Raw genomic sequence first — 17962 nt, forward strand, 5'->3', positions numbered from 1 at the left:
GTGGCAAGTTGCCAGTAGATATGTTTTTTCCATTCTCACTGGGGCTTCTCCTCCAATCGTTTTTGTGTGTGGGAACTGACACTTCAGGGCATATCCATGCCACAGACGTGTTACTGATGTGCATGCCTTCTGTTCCAACACTGATGACAGGATGAAGAATCGCCATATGAGACATACTCATGGAATAACCCACAGTGCAACAGGGCAAAACAAGAGGAATTTATGAGGCACATGCTCTACGCGAACGAATTGTGTGGATAAAATATACATTCTGAACACAAACGGAAAGGGATTTCAAAATAAGCTTAATGGTGTACCCGTGCATTCGCATGTGCCGGGAATGAGTTATTTCATGATCAGACAGACTGCGGTAAAGGGTTTAGACTGATCAGACAGACTGAGGTAAAGGGGTTAGACTGATCAGACAGACTGCGGTAAAAGGGTTAGACTGATCAGACAGACTGCGGTAAAAGGGTTAGACTGATCAGACAGACTGCGGTAAAGGGGTTAGACTGATCAGACAGACTGCGGTAAAGGGGTTAGACTGATCAGACAGACTGCGGTAAAGGGGTTAGACTGATCAGACAGTCTGCAGTAAAGGGGTTAGACTGATCAGACAGACTGCGGTAAAAGGGTTAGACTGATCAGACAGACTGCAGTAAAGGGGTTAGACTGATCAGACAGACTGCGGTAAAGGGGTTAGACTCTGATCAGACAGACTGAGGTAAAGGGGTTAGACTGATCAGACAGACTGAGGTAAAGGGTTCAGACTCTGATCAGACAGACCGCGGTAAAGGGTTTAGACTCTGATCAGACAGACTGAGGTAAAGGGGTTAGACTGACCAGACAGACTGCGGTAAAGGGTTTAGACTCTGATCAGACAGACTGAGGTAAAGGGGTTAGACTGATGAGACAGACTGCGGTGAAGGGGTTAGACTGATCAGACAGACTGCGGTAAAGGGTTCAGACTCTGATCAGACAAACCGCGGTAAAGGGTTTAGACTCTGATCAGACAGACTGAGGTAAAGGGGTTAGACTGATCAGACAGACCACGGTAAAGGGTTCAGACTCTGATCAGACAGACCGCGGTAAAGGGTTTAGACTCTGATCAGACAGACTGCGGTAAAGGGTTTAGACTGATCAGACAGACTGAGGTAAAGGGGTTAGACTGACCAGACAGACTGCGGTAAAGGGTTTAGACTCTGATCAGACAGACTGAGGTAAAGGGGTTAGACTGATCAGACAGACCGCGGTAAAGGGTTTAGACTCTGATCAGACAGACTGCGATAAAGGGTTAAGACTGATCAGATAGACTGAGGTAAAGGGTTAGACTGATCAGACAGACTGAGGTAAAAGGGTTAGACTGATCAGACAGACTGTGGTAAAGGGTTCAGACTCTGATCAGTCAGACTGAGGTAAAGGGTTTAGACTGATCAGACAGACTGAGGTAAAGGGTTTAGACTCTGACTGTGTCTTGTTTTAAATGACTGAATTCTCTAAATTGCCTGGAAATAAATCCTGTCTCACTCTTAAGTCTAGCTGACACACACTATGAGCCCAAAGCCCATGAGTTATCTTTCCAATCAGTGTTCAATCATCCATGATGTCTTATCTTATTGATCAGCCTTAAGTATATTGTGTAAGACATCATAAAAGAGGGCAAAATGGTTGAACCTTTGTTCCAGTTTCTCTGTAGATCATCTTTTTTTGTTAAGTTGGTGCCATAAGCCTCCCTCAATATTTCATTTTCCTAGTCCTTGAGCACAGTGGGGGGTGAGCCAGGCTGCAGGTGAAATAGGGGCTGGGTTTTGGCGCCGTGTATTCTTCTCCTGATGTTACGGGTGTGTACGGGAGGCGAAGTCAGGTGCAGGAGAGCAGAGTGTAGTAACAGGCACACTTTTTATTCCGGTCCAAAACGAAAGCACATAAGTACATAAACTTGCCCAAAACACGGAACATGAACAACAGTCTGGCACGTGACAAATACCCACATAAAATAAAACAATTTCACACAAAGACATGGAGGGGAACAGAGGACTAAATACATGCAATGTGATTAGTGAATGAAAACCAGGTGTGTATGGAACAAGACAAAACAAATGGAAATATGAAAAATGGAGCGGCGACGGTTAGAAAGCCGGTGACGTCGATCGCCAAACGCCGCCCGAACAAGGAGAGGAGCCGACTTCGGCGGAAGTCGTGACACCTGAATAGGTGCGAGGTACAATCTAACACATTCATGTTCATTCACTGACACACGGCCGGGAAACTAATGTACAGTATATCATCTTATCTGATGTAATATTACCATGCTAATGTCTTTGCTAGCGTCTAACATACAGTTGAAGTTTGTGTAAGGCTACTCGAAAAGTTTGACTCAAGTTAAACAATTTAAAGGCAATGCTACCAAATACTAATTGAGTGTATGTAAACTTCTGACCCACTGAGAATGTGATGAAAGAAATAAAAGCTGAAATAAATCATTCTCTTAACTATTATTCTGACATTTCACATTCTTAAAATAAAGTGGTGATCCTAACTGACCTAAGACAGGGAATTTGTACTGGAATTAAATGTCAGGAATTGTGAAAAACTGAGTTGAAATGTATTTGGTTCAGGTGTATGTAAACTTACGACTTCACCTGTATGTGCATTAGCCAGTTTCCATTTTACTACCGAACTGGCTCCTCTGCTGTTCATTGTTTCCAGGCAGTTGTTAAAGCTGCAGTTCCTCTCTGTCTTTCTCTATCTCAGCCTCGTGACAAAAAGCCCCTTGAACGATCTGGCCTTTAATCACTAAAACAGATTTTATTTTTCCTCTCTCTGGAATGGCTGGAGCTGAATTGACGTGTAGCCTCCACAGCGCCGAGGCAAAATGGCCGTCCCAGTAACGGCTCACAAGCCCCTGGACAACCTGAGGCATGGCCATCCAATCCCACATCATTAAGGCTAGAGTCCTTTATTGTGTTGGAAGGCATTAAACAGTGCGCTGGCTCTAGCCCTGAAGTCACACTCCACTAGGAGAAAACAGCAGAAAAATAACAGCACAGCTGGATAATGACTTTTCCCTGGGAGGCTGACCATGTGTATGAAAGTGCTAATGATAGCAGGTACAATAAGCGAGCGCAAGGCTTTTACTGCGTCCAGATATATTTTCCTCAGCTAAACTTGCCAGTGAATTCCCCCATGTAGGTGTCTTTCTGTAGTTTAAGAAGAGCCCCCCCTCCTCCTCCCCTCCTCTCCCTCCATCCTCTTCCTTCTCCAGTATCTAATCTCCTTATCAGCTGTACAGCTAATATCAAAGAGAACTGCGGTGTGAAAATCCTGCGAGTAAAACCCGCTGTCGGAGTCTAATTACAATTAGCTGGGCTCCAGACCCATTAGGCCTGGGGGGAAGAGTGCAAAGCGCAGAAAATTAAAGCTACTGATCACTAATGATCCCACAGACTAAAGGAATGGGTTCAGATTTGGGGATCTCTGAAATATACCCCGTCTCTTCTTCCTGTTTCTAAGTCTAAAGGCTGATCTCCAGGCCTTTCAAATGCTCTGAGGGAAGGTGCACTTACGATGTTTTCACAAAGTTTTGGAGGCTGAAAGTTGTTCAACTGTTGGGTTAACGCAGCCATTATTGTCTTGATATTAAATAAGACAAAACATAACCTGCTAAAAACCATGAGAATGTAGACTATAATAGTTTCTCCGCAAAGCTTTATAGCACACCAAAGTTCATGCCGTTTATGGCATGCCATGACACTAGCCCGTGTCTGTGTGTCATGTGAGTAGTAAAACGTGCCTATGAAAGTTAATGAATGGTTATTAACCGCCATTATCCCATGTTACGAGTAACTTCATATTGATTTATGTACCTCACATCTTCACAAGTTCCCTTCAAGTGAAGCACTACTAAAATTCACTAAAGTGAAAGGAAGTTAAACAGGAAATACCTCTCGTTTGATGATGTAAGCCCCAAGTTCTCCCTGGCAGCTGTGTTGGAGGACTATCCGGGGCAGGGAGATAGAAGAGTCCAGAGTTATTAGGGCCGTCAGGTAAGTGTGTGGCGACAGCGACAGCGGCCTGGGATGGGGGTGGAGGGAGAGGCGGCTAGCACCAGCTAATGAAAGCGTCTCAGGGAGTACTAAAGAGTCTACGTGACACTACTCCTAATTCGTCTGTCTGAGGACACAGATCAATTAATACATTAACAAACGATCAGAGACACTTCATCTTGCAATATGAAACCAGCAGCCTGGACTTGCTGCCCGGCCTCTCGTCCTGAATGGCTGATCAGCTCGGCTTCCATACACTGCAGTCCTCCATGCATCTCAACAGCCTCCACTAGTCAGACAGATAAAGATGTTGTAGATGCACATGTTTCACTACACTTAAGTATTGTAACTGTTTTATCCAATTTCATGACTCTCTAGATAATATGAGTCATTCAAAAGGTACAGTAGTTTGTTCAGATTTCTTTTTCAGATTCCCGATAGACTTTTCTTTGCGTTCTTACAAAACATAGTAACACTAACTTTTCATAATGATGCCATTACAATACTGAATCACGAACATTGGGACAGAGTATTCCCAGAGTTTTTTATTTTATTTATATCTAATACAACTAATCACCTCTTGGCTCAGTAACGTGATGCCTCACCCCAACACATTAGGCATTGTCTAGCCATGGAACACCATGTTGTTTCAAACACACAAACAAACCATTCAAATACAGTAGGTCAAACATACTGAAAGATTCAGTGGATTCAGTGGCGGGGACTGGCACAGCCATTACAGTAATTTGATCATCCTGTTGTAGAACTTTCCTGCAATGCAGGAAATGTAAAACTTGTATTGTATTTGAGGTCACTTTGACATTTTAGACTTGATTTTCCCTAACAAAAAATGTATCAACCTATTCAAAAATGCCACATAATAATTCCCATTATTTTCCTGCTGTAGTAAACTGGCTCAAATTAAGATCCTACATCCGTAGCATGAGTGAGTGAGTGTGTTGGTAGTGTGTTGGGAAGTCAACAGTAAACCAACGCTCCACACCAGCCAAGGCAGCCATATATCCACTCTGCTCTCCCCCCATTACCAGGCTCTCTGCTCAGCAGCCAGGACCCTGCCCTGCTCAATTATTCATGGCATTCAGGGGAAGACAGAAACATTCATGTTTTCTCCCCTTTCTCGCCTCCTCTTCTAATGCAAAGGAACGAGTGAAGAGAATGACACAGGCCACCCATCCATTCCTCCATCTCTCCATTTCTCAATCGTCCATGTCCAGGATTATTCCGGTTTGCTCCACCTCTAGTGACAAAGGTGTTGGTTGGGGAGAGGAGGGCAGTAACTAACACTGACCAGACGGTCTGTTGCTGTTTGGAGATTTACTTCTGGGAGGAGGAGGAGATGGTGGTGGGTGGTACCCAGGAGTATGCTGCATAACCAGGGCCTGTCTTTGGATACACATTCATCTATATCAGGGGGCAGCAGGGAAATGTAAGCCAAAGGTAATTGCCCCGGATAAGAACATCTGCTTGGTGAATAAATATTCTAATGAGGGGAGCTCACAGGTTCCCCAGACTGATCCAGTGCTGACAGTCCTCCAGAGGGACGACAGGTAATGCTCAACACCTGCACCTCAAATGGGAGAGAGACGCTCCCTCCCTCCCCTGCCACAGTAACTAAATGCTGGGTGACAACAACACACACCACAGCATCGTGTAAATCTTCTCCCAGATTAACTGGGTTAGATAAAGATTCCAGGAGTGCCGCCAGGCCCCCTCTGTGCCACACTGTCCATGCCCCAGCCGCAACTTCTCCCAGCATGCAGCTGTGTGGCACAGGAAGGGAATGGCTGAGATGTGGTGTTGAAAGAGGAGGGGTAGTCAGGTGAGATTGAGCGAGGGAGCCCCGTGGCACACACACCTTCAAAGAGGCCTGCTCGCTCAAAGACATGGAGATGCCTTTCCCAATTAGCATCAAACCCCTGTTAGCACGTAGCACCTCACAGGAACACTTAATTGCTTTGACTGCTGGGTAGGCCTGTGTCGGACAGTTTTACTCTGCCTAAACTGCAGTACTATAGAGGGAGTAGGGGAGCAGCTAGGCCTCCACTTTATGTCATGTTTTTGATATATAACATTCTGTATTATTCATACACTTGGCTGTTGCTTTAATGGAAAATAACAAATAATTCTGAGGCTCAGAATGGACTGAACTGGAGGCTGGTAGAGTTGAGTAGCTTCCTCCAAAGCCGATTCTCCCCTCACTGAAATCCAAAACTGACCATCGATAGCCACAAGCACACCCTGCGTTCCTGCTATGCAACAGACGCAACCCAAATTCCACCACAGTTCAATAGCTTTATGATCAGAATGCCAAAAATTGGAGGGAAAGTATTTTTTTCAAATCCTTAAGTTTACTGTGTCTTGGTGCGGATGGTAGTGAAAAAAATATATGTCTGTAAATGAATATGGACTGCAAGGAGCTGCAATCTGCATTACTGTAGACATCTCAATGTAGAAGGGAAGAATAGCAGAGGGTAATGACTGGGGATTGTTGTGGTGGGGAGGGAATGGAGAACCACACAGCAGACACAACTGATCTGACTACTTACCAATGATCTCATACACAATGAATTAGCACCTCTGGATAAAGCAGTGTACACACTCCTACTGTATGTTTTACACGACTTATTTATGGACCAAATATTTTGGAGTGGAATAAAAAGGACTAAGCTATGTGTGATAAAATGGGAAATAAAAACCATTTAAAATACGTTCAAAGAATCCAAAATGTGGCCCCTGAAAGTGCCAGCCGCACCAGATTGAGGAACTGGTCAAAACAAACAGATAGCTTCAAATGGTCCATACATGCTGGTTGGTTTAATTGTTAACTATGTCTGCAGAATATGAACGGAGGGAGAAATGTGGTAAGGTGAAAATAACATCCAGTTAAATAAATCTTTGGTGAGGAGGTTGAAAAGGGAGGGAAGTGGCAGGCTTGTATAGAATATGGTTGAACAACCCAGTGCTCTCCCATCAATAAAACAACACATGAAAGTTGAATAACCATCAGCTCTGTTCATGCGTTTGGGAGGTGTGCAACGGAACAATTGTAGATGTGTGCAAACACAATGCGACCAACTGCGACAAAACTGCACTAATGAAATCACCACCGACCGGGTAGTTTTGCAATGTTCCTAACACATCTACACACACACACACACACACACACACACACACACACACACACACACACACACACACACACACACACACACACACACACACACACACCAACGCATCTCTAAGCATTCACACACACACACTCTACCTCCCTCTGCAGTTCGAGGCAACACAATGGTCAACAAAACGAGAGCAACTCTCTGTGGTACAGTACTCACCCAAAAATACATCATCATTTCGGATGTGGGACAGGTGAGGGTGCAGGCACGGCGGAGAGTGTGGGGTTGAGCAGTGGGACAAGTCCAGCCAGTTTGAGCGTCAGGGAGAGAGGCGAGTCCGACCGTTTGGAACAAGTGCTTTACTGGTCCCTCTTCCACTGGGGCAGCCCTCCCTCTCAACTGTTCAATGGGGCTCGACTAGCTTTCCCCTCTTCTCTTCTTCCTCTGCCCTTCAATTTTCAAAAGCCGCCTTTTTCCTCTTCTTTCAGCCTCACAGAGAAGAAGCAGACAGAGAGAGAGGAAAGCTTGGGAGGTGTTCTAACCTTTTTCTTTTGATACTCTTGCCTCTCCACGCCACTCACTTTCTCTCTCTCTCTCTCTCTCTCTCTCTCTCTCTCTCTCTCTATCCTGCTCTCTCTCTCTCGCTCCCTCTCACTCCCTCTCTCCCTTGCTCTCTCTCTACTCCCTCTCCCACTCGATTTTCTCTCACTCTTTGGCTGGTGCTGTCTCTTATTGGTGAATGTGGAATCAGTCAGTACAGCGCGGAGGCTCAACTACAGCGGGAGCAGCCTGCGCCTGACAGCTGCCTCCAGCATTCCTCCACTGGAGCCGTGTTCCTCTGCATAGAGGAGTGCTGTGCTGCGCGCCGAACAAATCGGGATCTCACAGACGGTACTGTAAAATTCAGCATCCCAGGGTGGGGGATGGAGGTGGTGGGGGTTGGTGGGGGGCTGGTGATTGAGAGAGCGGCAGGGTGGGGAGGGAAGAGGGTTTTCTGTTGATGATGATGCTATTGATGGTGGCGGGCTATCTGAGGCGGGAGTGAGAAGATCACTCTCCTCTTTTCACTTTCTGACTGACTGAGATGATGCACTTAAGTTATGGCAGCTTCAGCTGTACGAGGAGCAGAGAGAAAACACTGCAGGGAGCACCAATAAAGACTGAATGTACTGAAAGTATGCCAAGGGGAACTAGGAGCACCAGCTTATTCTCACTCTTTTCTACTTTTCTGCAAAGGTTGTGTGTGTGTGTGTGTGTGTGTGTGTGTGTGTGTGTGTGTGTGTGTGTGTGTGTGTGTGTGTGTGTGTGTGTGTGTGTGTGTGTGTGTGTGTGTGTGTGTGTGTGTGTGTGTGTGTGTATCTTGTTTCAGCTATAGGATCAACCAGAAATAGAGTGGTCAAGAAAACCGAAGGGGGTTCAGATGGATCAAATTGTAGTTGGTAGTCATATGCAGCAGGTATGGCATATGAAAGAAGAGTTTGGTTAGGGGTGAGAACGAAGCTCTGCTGTGCGGTGGGTGTGGGTGTGGGTGCCGAGAGACACGCTTTTGTGTGTTCTCCATCTGGCGGCTGTTAAGGGGAGGGAAGGGAGGGAGGAGGCTCGCCTATCTTTTAGACAGCATTGTAACAATGAGCCTGCCTCAGCAAATTTCTAAACATATCATCAATACACGACTGGACGCTAACGCTTTTAATATTAACCCTGTGGCAACCAGGGCAGACTGCGGAGAGCTGGAGTGTTTCTGCGGCTTCCTCCACTGCTGGATCATCCAATAAAATACGTCCTGGGGGATGAGCTAATTTGTTGTAGGATCCTAAAGAACATTTGCCAGCCATAGAGAACATTGTGGTAATGAACAGAAGAGATATATTCAGGTTATGTTACCCATCAGTAATTGCCACATAAGGAGGCTGAGTTAAATTTGCAGTTTGCAGCTGGCTCTGAGCGAATTGCGTACACAAGGGGCCTCGTTCATATGGCGTTACTGTCATCTTAAATTTATCAGCAGTTTTTTTTTCTTACCCCTTTTGTTTTCTTTTAAAATGAGGAATTGATCGTTGAAATGTAAAACACCAGACGGTTATTTTAGGAACTCCAAATATTCTGTCAAATATAGCTCATGCATAAGTAATGCATTTCTCACTACTTTGTTCTTTTGTTATTGCTAGATCACAAGAGAGCCTCTCCACCACTGTGTACACACAATCTATTATTGTGGGCATTAACATACAAGTCATCCATATCTTTTTTACATGTCCACCAGACTCAATGGATTTACATTAGCAATCACGGTGGGTAAGCGCCCCCACTCCTCCATCAATCTCTGATGGGAAATAAAAATGAAATGCACTTCTCAGGCAACTCGGATTAAGGATCACGCTTTTATCAAATACTGAAGTCTATTTCAAGTCCTCCTCATAAATAACTGAGGGGAAGGAGAGAGAGAGAAGGAGCAAAGAGCGAAAGGGAGGGAGCAAAAGGAGAGACAGAGAGAAAGATGGAGGGAAGGAGGGGGAAAGAGACAGGCAGAGGGGGAGAGAGAGCGCATCACGGACTGAAGCTAATACGCGGGGCACTTGGGGTTTTAGGGATTAGAAAAAAGGTAGAATGGAGAAAATAAGATGAGAATTTGAAGGCATTTTAGCATCAAATAATCCCCATGTCTCCTTTCCAGGGATCTCCAGCCCTCAATTACTCATGAAAATGGAAACAGAAAGGGAATTGGGAAGAAGATGGAGCGTCTGGGCCCGAGACATGTTGTTTTTCTCCTCCTACTCTCCTACTTCTATTCTCTCACCAGCTCCATTTTTCCATCCTATATAGTGTTTACCAGGATGCTAGTGGCTTTCCCGCCCATTTAGATTTCCCACCAACGTCTAGACTCCCCCAGGGGACTCAGATGTCCATTATGGAGCCAAGAGCCTAAAGCTTTCAGAGAGAAAGGAGGAAGTAAAGGACTTAAATGCACTTTATTCAGCCCTAAAATGGCCACCCTCAGCTCAGCTCAGCTCAGGATCTCCCCCCTTTTAAAGGAAAAATCCACCCAATTGACTTTTGGTATTTTTTTCATTAGTCCACTGTTGCTACAGATGATGCAAAAACGCATCATCATGATGATGTGGCAGGTGACACATTGCTTCTTGAAAGTCCAATATCTTGAACACTTGACTGCTGACATGCAAAATAATGTGGGACTGTATCAACAGCGGACGAATGAAAAAATACCAAAAGATAGTTTTTGAGTGGAGTTTTCCTTTAATATTTCATGGTAATCCTAGTGCTTGTTAGCAGGAATATCCCCATATCTGCTGTTGGACCATGCCCTGTTCTTATCATCTTTACACTGAGTGCATTGAGCTATGGTCCCCTGAGCACTCAGCCCAGGCCCCTGCCTTGAGCACGGGGTCTTAAGGGTCTTGGTATATACTAGACATGGTTCTCTCACCCCAGCCCCATCTCCATTTCTCTATTAGTCTATGGTGGCTGGTCTCAGCCGCTTCAGCTAATGGGCTTTGTGCTGGTTGACCCAAAGACAGGAAGAAAGGATTCTCCATCCTGTGTCTCGTAGAAGGACTGTCTCTAATGACACTTCACTTTAAAGTGTTACAAGAACAGCTGGTAAGGATCCACAGATGTACTTTATTCACAGGTAGATATTGATATTTCTATATGAGGAGGATCAGACTCATAACTAAGACTTCTGAACAGGTGGAAACGTCCTCAAAGGTTTTAGCGCTGGGGAAATAGGCCACTGCAGAAAGAAGGATTTGAAGGAAATATACTTTAAAAGTGGCATCACCTGAAATTATCTGAAAAACGTCAGTGGGTGCTCTACTTTCCAATTGCAGCAAAACATATTGTCAATCCCAATATATGAACTAGTCTTTCAAAATGAAAGAAAGAAAATACCCAACATCAAACAAACACATACAGTACACATACATTGAGTACACCAAACACAGCAACACACACAGACTGTACTGTATAGTCTGATGTTAATAATGTGGTGTTCACGTCGCGTCTTGGCAGTGTTCACCAACAGTAATAGGGGTTGTGTGAGACCGAGGAGGGGCCTGGGCCCCTGTATGTGATGCTGATATCACTCGGGGGCCAGACCAGTGTGTCTGTCTGTGTGAGAGGCAGGCACAGTGAGTACCGTACTGTACACTGCCTGCCTGTCACAGTGTGAACGGCAACACAATACAACACAACACACCTTGTAATGAACAAGTGGTCCACACTGTTCCTCTGTCCTTAGAGCAAAGCACTGCAGTCAAGTCAATGCCACAACAAGCAGCACCGGAACAGACAGCAGGAACGACATGGAGAAAAGCTACACGACAGGGTGGCTATTATCTTCATTACCTACCTACCTGTGTGTGTGTGTGTGTGTGTGTGTGTGTGTGTGTGTGTGTGTGTGTGTGTGTGTGTGTGTGTGTGTGTAAAATGGCACCAGAAGAAATGGCAGCAGTTTTACGGGCGCCCAACTAATTGTGTTATTATGTGGGTTTTTTCACATTATTTGTAACTTATTTTGTACATAATGTTTCTGCCACTGTATCTTATGGAAAAAAAGAGCTTCTGGATATCAGGAATATTCACGGAATCGTGGTTGAAAGACGACATGGATATTCAGCTAGCGGGATATATGCTGCACCGGCTAGATAGAACAGCACACTTCGGTAAGACGAGGGGGGGGGGGGGGGGGGGGGGGGGGGGTCGGCGGGCGGTCTGTGCATATTTGTAAACAACAGCTGGTGCACGAAATCTAAGGAAGTCTCTAGATTTTGCTCGCCTGAAGTAGAGAATCTTATGATAAGCTGTAAACCATACTATTTGCCAAGAGAGTTTTCATCTATACTTTTAGTGGCTGTTTATTTACCACCACAGACGGATGCTGGCACTAAGACCGCACTCAGTCAGCTGTATAAGCAAACAGGAAACCGTTCACCCAGAGGTGGCGCTCCTAGTGGCCGGAGACTTTAATGCAGGGAAACTTAAATCAGTTCTACCTCATTTCTATCAACATATTAAATGTGCAACCAGAGGGAAAAGAATTATAGATCACCTGTACTCCACACACAGGTAATGAAGATAATAGCCACCCTGTCGTGTAGCTTTTCTCCATGTCGTTCCTGCTGTCTGTTCCGGTGCTGCTTGTTGTGGCATTGACTTGACTGCAGTGCTTTGCTCTAAGGACAGAGGAACAGTGTGGACGACTTGTCCATTACAAGGTGTGTTGTGTTGTATTGTGTTGCCTTTCACACTGTGACAGCAAGGTGTGGCAGGCAGTGTACAGTACGGTACAAAGCTCTCCCTCGCCCTCCCTTTGGTATATCTGACCACAATTCTATCCTCCTGATTCCTGCTTACAAGCAAAAATTATAGCAGGAAGCACCAGTGACTCGGTCTATAAAAAAGTGGTCAGATGAAGCAGATGCTAAACTACAAGACTGTTTTGCTATCAAAGACTGGAACATCTTCCGGGATTCTTCAGATGGCATTGAGGAGTACACCACATCAGTCACTGGCTTTATCAATAAGTGCATCGAGGACGTCATCCCCACAGTAACTGTATGTACATACCCCAACCAGAAGCCTGTGGCTCAGTTGGTAGAGCATGGTGTTTGCAACATCAGCATGGTGTGTGCAACGCCAGGGTTGTGGATTCGATTCCCATGGGGGGCCAGTACAAAAAAAAAATGCATGAAATGAAATGTATGTATTCACTACTGTAAGTTGCTCTGGATAAGAGCGTCTGCTAAATGACTAAAATGTAAAATGATTACAGGCAACATTCGCACTAAGAAAAAGGGTAGAACTGCCGCTTTCAAGGTGCTGGGACTCTAACCCGGAAGCTTATAAAAAAACCTGCTATGCCCTCTGACGAACCAGGCAAAGTGTCAATACAGGGCTAAGATTGAATTGTGCTTTGACGCTCATCTTATGTGGCAGGGCTTGCAAACTATTACAGACTACAAAGGGAAGCACAGCCACGAGCATAACAGAAGAGCTAAATCACTTCTATGCTCGCTTCGAGGCAAGCAACACTAAGGCATGCATGAGAGCATCAGCTGTTCCGGACGACTGTGTGATCACGCTCTCCGTAGCCGACGTGAGTAAGACCTTTAAACAGACAGCCTGACGGATTACCAGGACGTGTGCTCCGGGCATGTGCTGACCAAGTCCGTAATACCAACATGTTTCAAGCAGACCACCATAGTCCCTGTGCCCAAGAAAACTAAGGCAACCTGCCTAAAGGACTACAGACCTGTAGCACTCACATCCGTAGCGATGAAGTGCTTTGAAAGGCTGCTCACATCAACACCATTATGCCAGAAACCCTAGACCCACTCCAATTTGCATTCCACCCAAACAGATCCACAGATGATGCAATCTCTATTGCACTCCCCACTGCCCTTTCCCACCTGGACAAAAGGAACACCTACATGAGAATGCTATTCATTGACTACAGCTCAGCGTTCAACACCATAGTACCCTCAAAGCGCATCATTAAGCTAAGGATCCTGGGACTAAACACCTCCCTCTGCAACTGGATCCTGGACTTCCTGACGGGCCGCCCCCAGGTGGTGAGGGTGGGCAGCAACACATCTGGCACGCTGATCCTCAACACTGGAGTCCCTCAGGGGTGCGTGATCAGTCCCCTCCTGTACTCCCTGTTCACCCATGACTGCGTGGCCAGGCACGACGCCAACACCATCATTAAGTTTGCAGACTACACAACAGTGCCTGATCACCGACAATGACGAGACAGCCTATAGGGAGAAGGTCAGAGACCTGGCCGGGTGGTGCCAGAATAACAACCTATCCCTCAACGTAACCAAGACAAAGGTGATGATTGTGGACTACAGGAAAAGGAGGTGCGAGCATGCCCCCATTCTCATCGACGGGGCTGTAGTGGAACAGGTTGAGAGCTTCAAGTTCCTTGGTGTCCACATCACCAACAAACTAGAATGTTCCAAACACACCAAGACAGTCATGAAGAGGGCACGACAAAGCCTATTCCCCCTCAGGAAACTAAAAAGATTTGGCATGGGTCCTCAGATCCCCAAAAGGTTCTACAGCTGCAACATTGAGAGCATCCGGACTGGTTGCATCACTGCCTGGTATGGCAACTGCTCGGCCTCCAACCGCAAGGCACTACAGAGGGTAGTGCATACGGCCCAGTACATCACTGGAACTAAGCTGCTTCCCATCCAGGACCTCTACACCAGGTGTCAGAGGAAGGCACTAAAACTTGTCAAAGACCCCAGTCACCCCAGTCAAAGACTGTTCTCTCTACTACCGCATGGCAAGCGGTACCGGAGGGCCAAGTCTAGGACAAAAAGGCTTCTCAACAGTTTTTACCCCCAAGCCATAAGACTCCCGAACAGGTAATCAAATGGGTCCCCGGACTATTTGCATTGTGTGCCCCCCCCAACCCCTCTTTTACGCTGCTGTTACTCTCTATCATATATGCATAGTCACTTTAACTATACATTCATGTACATACTACCTCAATTAGCCCGACTAACCGGTGCCTGTATATAGCCTCGCTACTGTTATAGCCTCGCTACTGTATATAGCCTCGCTACTGTTATTTTTCACTCTCTTTTTTACTGTTGTTTTTATTTCTTTACTTATCTATTGTTCACCTAATACCTTGTTTTACTTAAAAATTGCACTGTTGGTTAGTGCATGTAAGTAAGCATTTCAATGTAAGGTCTACACCTGTTGTATTCGGCCAACGTGACAAATACACTTTGATTTGAGTGTATGAGTGTGTGTGTGTGTGTGTGTGTGTGTGTGTGTGTGTGTGTGTGTGTGTGTGTGTGTGTGTGTGTGTGTGTGTGTGTGTGTGTGTGTGTGTGTGTGTGTGAGTGTGAGTGAGTCAGTGAGTGAGTGAGTGAGTGAGTGTGAGAGAGAGAGAGAGAGAGAGAGAGAGAGAGAGAGAGAGAGAGAGAGAAAGAGAGAGAGAGAGAGAGAGAGAGAGAGAGAGAGAGAGGAGAGCAAGCATTCCAAATCGTTTCTAATATTGTAAATGCAACAATACTACAATTGTAAAACATGTAAAATAAGTATACTTAGTGAAATTCTGAAACTGTGTAGATTTTGTAGGATAAATACTGACCGGTTAGTAATATTTGAAAGTCTGAAGCCTCAGTAATATTGTCAGTGACTGGTGGACCCTGAGAAACTGTTGTGTTGTCCTCTTCTCCCCATCAGCCAAGAACAATAGAGACACCTTTTCAGTGAATTAAACCCCTTTTAAAAGGGATGTGAAAGCCACCTCTCTGACAGGTAGGCTGTTTGATGTCTTTGTGACTTCCTCTTCCTTCAAAGGCTTCAGCTCAGCACACGCCACCATGCTCTGAATCATTTACTGTGCTCTCTCTCTCTCTCTGTGTGCGTGTGTGTGTTTGTGTGTGTGTGTGTGTTGGTTTATATTGTTGTGTATATGTTTTGTGTCTGTGTGTTGGTTTATATTGTTGTATATGTGTTTTGTGTCTGTGAGTGTGTGTGTGTGTTGGTTTATATTGTTGTGTATGTGTTTTGTGTCTGTGAGTGTGTGTGTGTTGGTTTATATTGTTGTGTGTGTTTTGTGTCTGTGAGTGCGTTGAGTTCACTTTTTTGACATATTTTGATATTCCTATCAGCAAAGTTGCAGGAAACATATTTCTATACTGTAAACTTTTCTTTCTACATCATCCCTTTTTATGTACCCTAATTTCTTGTTGTAACTTTTACATACCATGCTGACTTGTTGTGGTGACCACATAGGACCACACCCATACAGACAATAGGATGCCAATTGGACACGTGGTGTAGCAAACTGATGGAAACACACACTTGGAGAGAAAATGATCTCCAGCATTGTGTTTGCCCTGGAGACACAATATTTGGTTCATAGTTCTCTCATGAGGATGGCTCTAGAATCCCTCACTTCCACAGTTTTGGATTCCTGACATTTTGGTAACAAAAACAAGCCGATTCATATACAGTCATGGTTCTTAACTGCATGATAGATCTATCCAAATGTAAAGATACATAATAACGTTGAAACTGAACAGAAAATCAATTAACTTATAACATATAACAAGTTACCCATCCTGAGTTTGTCAACATTTCTTATCCCTGTGTGACATTACTGAAAGCCTGTATGCCAACTGACATCAGCCGATTTATATCCAAGTCTAAACCAACATGAAACTTCCTTTTGACAGAAAGGGTAAATACTTATCATTCATTCTTAACCCAAGTATCAACTTGTACTCTCAAGCCCTTAATTATAATCTTGTAATTTTCGTTTAGGCTGTCTGCATGAAACTACATTTCATGAATTATTTAGCTGGTTATGCTCTTTTCCCAAAGGGAACTAGACTGTCTCTCTATAAGAACCTCAAAGGCAGAGGAAAAAACAACCACATATGCCTTCACCTCTGTATCTAGGGCCAGAGAAGAATGTAGAAGACTTTGTTGACGTCTTCACTTGTACCCACATGGGGCTTTCTTAGCTTCAGCTCAAACCTTTAGAGGAACCAAAGCCTTTCAAAAGAATGAAATACAACAAATGGCTTAGATGTGGTGGGGATTCCTAAACTTAAAACTTACTGTGCAGGACTTTCATATCGTGGAACATATAACAACTTCAGATAACAAGATGTCAACAGTAGGGGCATCAAACCCAGCCACAAGAGACTGCAGGCAGAGATTCATCCACCTGAATTCTCCGCTGCACCACGGAGCCACGTGAGGCGCTCACTACAAAATGGAGGTAAGTGTGAGAAGTAAGTGTGACATGAGGGGCCAGAGCTGCTCTCACCAGTCTCGTGAAGAGGGGAACTCCTAAATGCCAGAGGTGCTCGTTGAGCAGCCCGCTGTACACCACGTTCCCGAAGACAGCAATGCTTCCTGATTTACACAACGTGTTTCCTACAGGGACACAAACAGAGAGGAGAGAAAACACAGAGTCATTCAAATGGACTACACTATACTCCAGCAATGTACTAGGCTTTATTAGCAAGATTGGAAAATTAAATCATAGGAAATCATTGCACAGCCACAGGAATTGAAATAAAAGAAAGAAATAAGAAATATAATAGAGAGCACCACATTGATTGTTATGAATATTGATTTCAGAGGTTTATGATGAACAGGGAAACGTAGCTGCTGTGAAATCGATAGCACAAGTACATGTGTTCCAACTGCATATGATGGAACCTCCAGCTAGCCTAATGAGATGCTTACAGTGATAACATCAGTGTGTAGTGATCAGAGGTGTGCTGAAGGAAAGATCTGTCAGAGAAAGTCTGTACAAAGCCACCCATGACTGTGCCTCATACGGTATGTTACATACAGCTCTGGTTAGTCCTTGTTCCATCAACACAGGAAGTCAAACTCCTTGACCCTCGAACTCCCGTTCCCTCCATCCTCCACCCCCCTTAGTCGCATTACCACCCCCATTAGCACACTCTCCATGTGAGGACAGTCAGACCACAACATTGGCAACCCTGTATGAGACGTAAGCCCAGCCCTCAGCCCTCCTCCTCCAGCCCTGGCCACAGTGACACGGCAGCTGTGTATGAATGGCTTCTGCCTGGAGAGGAGAGAACCGCTCTTAGTTAGGCCCCTGCAGCAGCTGAGGAGCCAGCCCACACACTAACACTAAGGTCCCCACAACATATGATTTACACACACACTACTACACATCCCCAAGTATGATGAACGCAGGTCCCCATTGTAATTTCTGCACAAAGGAATGCTGCAAAGGGGAGGTGG

General features: G+C 45.1%; 1 protein-coding gene across 2 annotated transcripts in view; it reads right to left on the minus strand.

Annotated features, from left to right (window-relative positions):
* Positions 1–17135, minus strand: part of LOC115202501 (RNA binding protein fox-1 homolog 3-like) — a 130527-nt gene extending 113392 nt beyond the window's left edge. The window contains exon 1 of one of the 2 annotated variants that reach the window (XM_029766663.1): positions 17007–17135. Coding sequence is in view for 1 of the 2 variants with exons in the window: in XM_029766656.1 (XP_029622516.1) it covers positions 7403–7420 (18 nt within the window). In the remaining variant the exon portion in view is untranslated. Of the gene's footprint in view, positions 1–7402; positions 7773–17006 lie in introns of those variants that run through there. The other variant, XM_029766656.1, reaches the window with a different exon arrangement.
* Between the last annotated feature and the right edge of the window lie 827 nt (positions 17136–17962).

The sequence above is a fragment of the Salmo trutta genome, chromosome 1 (assembly GCF_901001165.1).
Source record: "Salmo trutta chromosome 1, fSalTru1.1, whole genome shotgun sequence".
Lineage (NCBI taxonomy): Eukaryota > Metazoa > Chordata > Actinopteri > Salmoniformes > Salmonidae > Salmo > Salmo trutta.